Here is a 9,834-nt window from a genome sequence, read left to right on the forward strand (position 1 = left end):
TTAAATTTTTGATTATAAAATAATTAGTAGCAACTATACCAACCGACATTTTCCTAAATGTTCAATAAAGAAACGGAGAACACTCACCATGAGCTTTCTTCTTCCATTTTGAGTAAATGAATTCATGAATGGTGAAATAGCTTCCTTGCTAAAATCTGTTTCATCAGAATTCACAATAGTGATCTAATATTTTGAAAACATTTAATTAAGCAATTAAAGTTACAAGCATAGCATTTTACAAAACATACTATGGACTCAAAATTCTACGCAGCTACAATTCAAAATCAAAACTTAAGAGTACTTTTTAAAGTTACAATGGTAGCAGAATGCGATACCACATCTATCATATCATTCAATATCCTATTCATTACACACCGCATGTAGCCATTCCTTTCCGCACTCTGTTATTGTATATCATATAAATTAACTGGAATTACAATCATATGAATTAATTGGAATTACATGTGTCATAAAATTTATTCATACATTTGCAAAAATACAAATGTCACTAAATTAGAAATTCATATTATTAATCTTTTATGCTATGGTAATAAATTAATCAGCATGTTTATTTTTTAATGTAATTTATCACACACTTTAACAGGAAAAAGATATTAAATAATTATCTTTACAAAATTCATCTACATATATCAATGACAAAAGTAAGGGCATTTATGTAACGAAATCTAATAATCAAATTGCACTTTCAAAAGCATAAGCTATTATCTTTATAAATTTATAAACAGCAATCTATGCTTTCAATTTCGTGATATAAAATTGTAGATGTATTTTGTAAAGAGAATTATTTAATCTCTTGCTCCCATTAAACTATATGATAAATTATTTCCTTCTTTTATGTCATTATTTTATGAATTTTAAATAAAAGCTTACTTTAAAAACACCGTCTAACCCCCCTTGCAATTATTTTCACACCTACAATTAAGTATGCCCTGCTTAGATGAAAACGACTGCTTCATCAGAGATGGTAGATTTACTGACGGAAATTTATATTGTTGCGAAATGCCCAGCTGCGGTATGACAGCTTCCCCGCACAGTGGGTTAGGGATGCCAGATTTTGCGTGAAATCGGCCATTTGGTGACAAAATTAGTGATGTGCCACAGATGAAGCAAGACCATTCTAGAACGAATTTTTACCAGTTTTCCTGGGAATGTTCTCGAAGACCAGTCTAAAGCTATATATAGACTGCCTGTATGCAGAATAGGAGAGTATGTTAATTTCAGTAGTAGTGCTTTGAGTTCAGAGATTAGCTTGAGAGCGATCAACCGAGTCGGGAGCTGCACTTTAGTGCTTTGCCGTGAAGCTGTCTCCACAGTTATAGCCTGATAGCCTGAAAGTTGTGCTGCTGATTGTTTCAGTGTGTTTGTCAAGAGTTTTTTCGATGACTGTAACACATCTTTAGAACTATCCTGTGTGATACCGATGAATAAATTGTGTTTTGATTCTTCAATCAAGTGTTGTCATCAATCACTTCAAATCTAGGAAACCATAGAACGCAACATCTTCTTTCATAAATGCAGTGAATCACGCAATGCAGTATGCCAAATCATCTCATCTACCCTTCTCCGGAGAAGGAAGGACCATTCTACCTTCAAATCAAGAAACAGTTAATGTTGTTCACGATGTAAATGGGACAAGCTGGAAAAAACTGGTTTTCGCCACCAGTCGAATCTGCCCTTGTGAAAGGAGCTTATATTGCATTTAGGCAATTGTCATCAATCACTTCAAATCTACGAACTCATAAAACGCAACATGTTCTTTCATAAATGCAGTGAATCACACAATGCAGTATGCCAAACCATTTCATCCACCCTTCTTCGGAGAAGGAAGGACCATTCTACCTTCAAATCAAGAAACAGTTAATGTTGTTCACAATGTGAATGGGACAAGCTGGAAAAAACTAGTTTTCGCCACCAGTTGAATCTGCCCTTGTGAAAGGAGCATGTATTGCATTTAGGCAGTTTTCGAAAGTAACATTTAAAAATGTTTTCATGAGTCTGAAGCTGCAGAATTACTTTGAAATTCAATTTGTTCCTTAAAATTGTGAAAGTTATTAGTCATGACATCTGATACACTACAAATGTAAATTTTCTTTGCAAATTTAATGAAGATCTTTTTTTTTTATAAAGCTACTATATAAAACTTAAGCATGCAATAATTACACATAATTGCTTTGTGTCCTATTTTATAATTTTAGCTTAAAATGTCAGTTTTGTTTCTATCTGTTCAGTGGGTACAATCTTTACACATAAAATTAGTTGAAATAGCAGATTTATTACATTTCTCATTTCATATTTTGACAAAAATGACATTATTACTTTAGGCTCTCAACTGGATTACTTTAAATGGAATCGAATAATTAGGAAATTTAATGAGTAGTATCTCTACAAATAATTATATTATGGAGAATAAATTTTGCAGCTAATTCTATTTGTTCCATATTTTCATTCTGAAATTATCTCATTTTCAAAATAAAATTAGTCTTTTTTCTAAAAATCTGCTATAATTCTACTGCATTATTTAAAGACTGTAACTTCCCAGAAGCTATGCAAATTTGAACAAAGGGTTCTGAACAGCTGATTAATTTCCTTTAAGAAAATTCATTACTACGACGTTACGTATCACAAGACTTAGGAATTACAACTTTAATTTACTTATCAGATTGGCTTTTATAATAGCCTTTTTTTCCTGCTTCTTCATGAGCTATGAAAAACACTATGGTAACTTACTGCTAATTTAAGATCAAAGTTTTGCCACCCTTGTTCTAGATCAGTGGTGGCAAACTACGACCCACAGGATGATATTGTTTTTTACGTGAAAAATAAATTAAATTACACGCTATTATGCAACAGCCAAAAGTTGACTTGAAATGCTCTGAATATTGATCGTAAGTGACGCTGTGCAAATGTTTCTGCATCGCACGAGCGTGTTGATGTTTTTGCTATAGCCATACATGTCGTATTGTCTGTCCATGAACTCAGATACTTCTTTCTTTCTATTTTACTTCATTTATTACCCTACCATTCTTAAAATCAAATAAGAAGAGAAAAGTAGATTTTGAATGTTGTACTTTTAAAGTAAAATGTGGAGTGCCAGTTATGTTTAATGTGCAATGACATAACAGTTGAGTGAAAAGAGTAGAATATACTATGCCATTACCAAACTAAGCATGCCACACAGTATTCAAACCACAGAAAATTAATTACCTTTAAAATTGGAAATTCAAAACAGAATGCATCATTACAATGTAATTAATTTGAAGCACCCAGCTTATGAATAGCTTATTTATTAGACACAAAATGTAAACCATTACCAACACTGCATTAATAAAATCAAATCTGATTGTGGTACTGAATATCATAGATATTACTGATACTGCCAACTGCTAGTATTTATTTGAAAGGTCAATACCAAATCTGAGGTGTTTGGGGAAGCACTGAGCGGTGTTTCAGGAATTAGCTTCAATAAATACAGTACAAAGTCTGAAATGCGGACGTCTCTTATCTGGAGTGATCTAAACTCCAAACCTCAAAGCCACAAACTTTTTTTTGGAATGCTTTACGCATGCGCATTTGATTTTTCCTTCCATAATAAAACGTGTGGAGATTTTTGCTTAGAAATTCCGATTCTTAATTTCATTTAGGCACTAAATAAAAGACATTGTTATGAAAAAACAATCATATAAGCATAAATTTGTGAGATTAATAATTTGGCTCTGCAGCTGAGTGTCTGCTTGGCATTACATCTCAAACTGAAACATTCACCTATTTTATATCCCTGACTGCAACCTGGCGAGCCATTATTTATTATATTTCCCTTTCAACACCGCATGTTTATCAATACATGACAGCTTCAGTAATAACTCATGAAGTGATGTCTAAACTTTTTTTTATATTAGTAATTGAATAACAGGAGTAAGGCAACCTTTTCTGCTAACATTACACTTGGCAATGATTATAGATGTTTTAAATGCTCTAAGAAATGTTGACAGGGAAAAATTCAACAAAAATTTCTTTTCATATGCTAAAAATAGATTTTGTATGAAAACTCATAGGCCAAAAGATTACATTTAGTGCTATTTTAATTAAGAATAACTGACATCACCGTAAACCCAGAAGCGGGAAGAATTTAGGGAAGACACTGGACGGCAGAATTTACGGAAGACACAATTTTTGGAATTTGGGAAAGCACTGAGCGGCAAAATTAAGGGATGAGAAGTTTTTTTAATTTAGGGGGAGAAGCACTGGGATACACAGTTTAGGCATAGTGAAAATTTAGAACTTAGGAAGGCGCTTTGTAGCAGAATTTATAGACTGCACCAGGCGGTATTTAACGCCGGCCCTAGATAAAGCCTAGATATGTGGAAGTTTATTTATTTACGACTCAAATTAGTTTTAAACATATGCAAGAAATAAACATAAATATAGTAAATAACTAATACAATTCAGGCTTAATTCAGTACGCAATAAGAGCAAGTCGAAATTTAATGGAACAATTTGGTTTTCGTCGTCAATCTTGTGATACACAGCCAATAACGTACAGTCAAAAGTCGTTAATCCGGACACCCATAATCCGGAATGATCTATAATCCGGACCTCAAAGCTAAAAACTTTCTGCGCATGCGCAGCGTTGGCACATGCGCACAGGCGTTTTACACGTGCGCGTAAGAATTTGACTACTGCGCATATGCGTTTGCCCAAGTGCAGAATACGTTTTCGCCTGCGCGTTTAATGTATAACGGACGGTGTAAGCTAAAATTATCTAATTATCTATTTCACTTAATGTTAATGATTGCGTTGTTCCTTAATCTTCGAATTGGATCCCGCTTATTATTTTTTGCAGACTGTAAGAGCAATTTTATAAAAGTAAACTTGAACTTTCGATTATGTCAAATAGAATTTCCGATGCTGGAACTTCCAAAGGATCTACCAAACGAAAGTATGTTTCGATGTCCAACAAACAAAAAGTGGAATTGCTGCAAAAAATGGATAAAGACATGAAGAATGTGACAGAGAGGTTAGTGAAAACGAAAAAAATTCGATTGACAAGTTAGTCGGTATTCTTGGCACAGCAATTAACGGGACTTGAACAGCGGAACTTAGTAACTGAACAAGAAATTATATCTGTTTATAGAATTAAAGAGAAAGTATTATCACATAAAACGAAGCAACTTAAACAATTTACATTGAAAGAAATGTTTAATAAAGTAAACAAATAAATATTAAGCTTTTTTTATATAAATTTTGATTTTCATATTTTTAATTTTAGAATTTCTGCATGCCATCTTACGAGATTTAAACTGATGATCTATAATCCGGAAAAATCTATAATCCGGAATCGCTGAAGTCCCGACGAGTCCGGATTAACGACTTTTGACTGTATAACAGACACTATTAAGCTAGGCTAAAATTATCTGAACTGATTCTAAGTCATTTCAGTTAATGTAGCAGACTGTGCTACTCCTTAATCTTCTAATTTGATCCAGCTTATTATTTTTTTCAGACTGTTATTATTACAGCAATTTTATAAAAATTAAGCTTAAACTTTCAATTATATCGAAAAGAGTTTCTAGTCCTGGAGCTGCCAGAGAATCTACAAAGCGAAACCATCTTTCAATGTCCATTAAACAAAAGTGGACTTGCTGCAAAAAATGGATAAAAGCATCTGTCTGTCTCAAAATTATGCGAGGAGTATGGCCTTGGAAAGTTAAACTGTATATGAGATTTAAAAAAAAAGGAACTTTTTGAATTTTTTATGGAAGCAACTTAAACAACTTAGGTAATGAATTGAAGGAAATGTTTAATAAAGCAAATAAATAAATATTAAGCTTTTTGGGGGGAAATTTTGATAACTGTTCTTTATTTTATAAATTACGATTTCATATTTTTAATTGTATAATTTCTGCATGCCATCTTACAGATTTAAATTGATGATCTGTTATCCGGAAAAATCCCAAATCCGGAGTCGCCGAAGAGTCCGGATTTCGTACTTTGTACTGTAGTCTGCGTGGAACAACTACAGGTGAAGATATCTTCAGGGAAATGGAAAAAAACATAATTTTCAATGGAACCATCTTTCAATGTAAGTTAAAACAAGTCACAACTGATGACAGAAAGAAGAAACCATAACAGGATTACTTAGACAATTTTTTATGGTTGTGAAGAATGTTTAAAATCTGGACAATGGATATCTGTATTTGGGAATACTTATGAATGCGAGAGACATTTTTGAAAATGAAGTATGTAAATTAAAATAAATGTAAATTAGAATTGAGATAAATTATTAGCAGCTGAAAGGGGCCGGGTTTGAATCCCGGAGAAAGCATGGATGTGAATTGTCTGTGTCCTCATAGGAAGTAAAGCCAGCCGGCTATTTGGCGTCTCCATAATAAAATGACCACCACTTCCGGACCTTAGTAGTGGTGAAAGCCTAAAATGGCTTGTGCCGCCGTTAAAACAAATTGTTAACAGATAACTATTTGTAAACTTTAATGGCAGAAAATATTAATTTCAAACCCCAATATTATGAAACATTATCTCCGAAAAAACAATTACATTCTTTGCATTAGAAATTTTAATATAATTAAATATGATTTTTTTTATGTAAATGTAAATTTTTTATACTTTTTAGCCTAAAGGAGAACTTTAAAAGTTCAGAAAAGCTATTAATCTCGAAGCGGCATTTTCCGTCATTTCTTTATAAATGGCGTATCACTTTAAATTTTTGCCACCGAATATAATGGATGGCATAGATATCTGTATTATATTTAACGAAATTAAGTAATAGAGAATTTGCATAAATGTGTGAATTTTTCTCGCATTATGAAAAAACTACGGTACCTATAGCCATTAAATTTTGAATAATGTAATCCTCCACCTGAACAAGGGCACCTGGAAGCCCGAATTTTAAATATTATATTATCTAATTCATATTTTGTAAAACTACGAAATTTTTTATTAACAAACTCAATGATTTCAAAGCGAGCAATTGCAACACTGTACAGAATTTTTTCTTAATCTCCAGCATGTGACACTATCTATCGGAAATTCTGAAGATATGCCATTTTTAGATATTTTGTAATACTACTGTTGAACTGAATTTTATGTGGCTTAAGTGCAAAGAATGGCATACTTAATAAAGGTAACAGCCAAAACATTAAAAAATTTCCTCTTTGGGCATAATGTAAAATCTCAAAATTTTTAGATTTTTTTGGGGGGGGATAAGTTAGTAAAATGTGTATAAATATCATGTAAAAGTCATAATAAAAAAATTGTTTAAATAATTAAAAAAAAAAAGGTACTTTTTTTGCTGTATGACAAAATTGCCCATTTATATCTTCGTGTTTGCTACTTGGCCGACTAAGCCTGGATTTTACAACTTGGCCTTTTCTAATAAAAGTTTACTGACCCCTGTTCTAGATATTAGAGTAGCCTAAACAAAGTTCTATTATTTCAGGGATACATAAATAGCATCATAATGGTTGAAAAGACAAATGCCGATCTGATCAAAGTACGAATGTACAGTTTAGAATGTGCTACATCCAAAAATTCTACTATATAATAAAAGTTGATTGCATGCATACTGCATATCACTTATATTCAATTAAATTATTATTATTCAATTAAAGTATTTTATTACTTGAAGGCAAAAAAACTTTACGGCAAATGTAAAAACTCATTCACCAAGAGACGAATTTAATATTTTTCTTGAAGTAAAAATGAAAGAATATTTACATTTATCCAATAATATTCAGAATAAAGTCATAACAAATTTTAAAAAATAAAAATACTCAACTTCATTAATTCTTAAATATCAAAATGACAACAATTCATATTTAAAAAAACTAGCTGAAATTACTTATAGGTAAAGGACATTTCACCAAAATCCATCACACTAAAGTAATTCAGCTAGTAAAATCTTGCACTTATCTGAAATAGATTAAGATGAGTATGGTTAAATATATCTGTAAATGTTAATCACAAATGTTTTTATGAACATAATTACCACAGTACCCTGCTTCAGTAATACATGAGTAAAAAATACTTTTCTAAGACATGTAGTAAGCATTATAAAACTATTGAAAATTATTTTTCCACTTTTATTCGTGGTCATGAGTTTCTTCCCCCCCCCCAAGTCATTAAATTCTTCTAAAATCAAAATTTTTTTTTTCCATTACGTATTTATATATCATACAGAATTCAAAAATCATTCAATATATACAGGTGCTTTGCCTTCAATTCAAAAATCAAACAGTATACATGAAGGTGCTTCTCACTTTACGACCAAGTTCTGTTCTGATGACTATGCCAGTAAAGGAAATTATCGATAAGTGAGACGTTTGTGCAAGTAATATAAGAGCATTCAGAATTATAAAAATTATGCAAGAACCTTCAAATTTATCCATAAAAAACATGCAGATGTACACTGGGGGGGGGGGAGAGAAGAGCCAGTTTTATATCTCCCGTTCTGCTGGGTCGAATGAACTTGCGTTTTTAATGTCTCGAAGCAATAATATTTTTAGCTTCTTAAAAACCATTCCACTTTATAAGTTTGTTATCAAAAGGTAACTAATTTTTTGTATCAAACAGGTAACTAAATATTAATAAACTAATTATAAAAGAATGTAATAAACAAACAATTTTTTGGCAATCATTAAAAAATTACTTTTTAAAATAACTGTTTGCATCAGATGAAATAATTATTAAAAGTTACCAGAAGTTAATAAAAGGAAATACAAAATTAAAAAAAAAAAAAAAAAAAAAAAAAAAAAAAAAAAAAAAGGAAGAAGCTATTCAAGGAATATATGAAATAAAATTTCTATTCAAGAAATTTATGAATAGATATAAAACTTTAAATTCATTTCCATTCCAATAATATATTTAAAATTCATCAAAAGGTTTTATTATTGAATAATGTCCTGTCTGGCATGCACTGTCCTCAATCATGCTTATTATAGTAAATACTACCATAAAAATATCTGCATTATTTTTCATAGTAATAAAGCAAATATAATACCTATATACATTGCTGGCCATTAAAAGTGCAACACCATAAAGGAAAGCAAATAAAAAAAAAAAAAAAAAAAAAAAGATATTGTGCATAAACAATATGGCATGAAAACAAAATGATCGAATTTGTAAGCAGTCTGGGGGTTTATATGGGTGCGGAATCAGTAGAAACAGCTGCCAGCCCTTGGCAGCTAAAACGGCCATTACCCGATTAGGCATGGAGTCGAACTCAGCTTGAATGACAGAAACAGGCAACTCATTCCATGCTGCTTCAAGTCTATAACACACTTCATTAACCATATTAGCTGGACACGAGAGGCAGGCCAATATCTCCGCAACTCATGATCAAATGTTTTCAATGGGTAACAGATTAGAGATAGAGTAGACCAGGACAGCAATCAAATACCCTGTATATTGAGGACGGTCACAATGCAATGTGGTCTTGCATTATCTTGTTGGAAGATGCCATTTGTCAGGCCTTGAAAATAGGACACAACCACTGAACATAAGACAGGGTTGCCACTCTAACAGGAGAAAGAAATTCCCTGACTTTTCCAGGTTTTCCAGGTGAGTTTCAAGAAAATTCCAGTCTATCCACGTAATGTACGTTGGCTGTGCTAAATGGGTAAATTAATTATGGTATTACTTGTATTGTGTAGCAAATTCACTTAATTATTCAATAAATCCCAGAGGACAGTTATTCCTAATTATTCTTGGTATACTTTGTTTGATAATTTTGTTTACTTTTCCACTTAAGAAACTTAATAAAATTTAAGATATATACATTGGATAACAAATGTGTGTTTT

At 31.7% G+C, this 9,834-nt stretch overlaps 1 protein-coding gene across 1 annotated transcript in view; it reads left to right on the plus strand.

Annotated features, from left to right (window-relative positions):
* Nucleotides 1-9,108, plus strand: part of Pu (GTP cyclohydrolase punch) — a 125,461-nt gene extending 116,353 nt beyond the window's left edge. Inside the window, exon 6 of the mRNA XM_085818273.1 lies at nucleotides 5,939-9,108. Coding sequence (XP_085674399.1) covers nucleotides 5,939-6,020 — 82 coding nt within the window. The 3' untranslated portion in view covers nucleotides 6,021-9,108. The remainder of the gene's footprint in view (nucleotides 1-5,938) is intronic.
* Nucleotides 9,109-9,834: the final 726 nt, after the last annotated feature.

This window comes from Stegodyphus dumicola, chromosome 6, assembly GCF_044657685.1.
Source record: "Stegodyphus dumicola isolate Sdum_Otavi_A_Nest chromosome 6, ASM4465768v1".
Taxonomy (NCBI): domain Eukaryota; kingdom Metazoa; phylum Arthropoda; class Arachnida; order Araneae; family Eresidae; genus Stegodyphus; species Stegodyphus dumicola.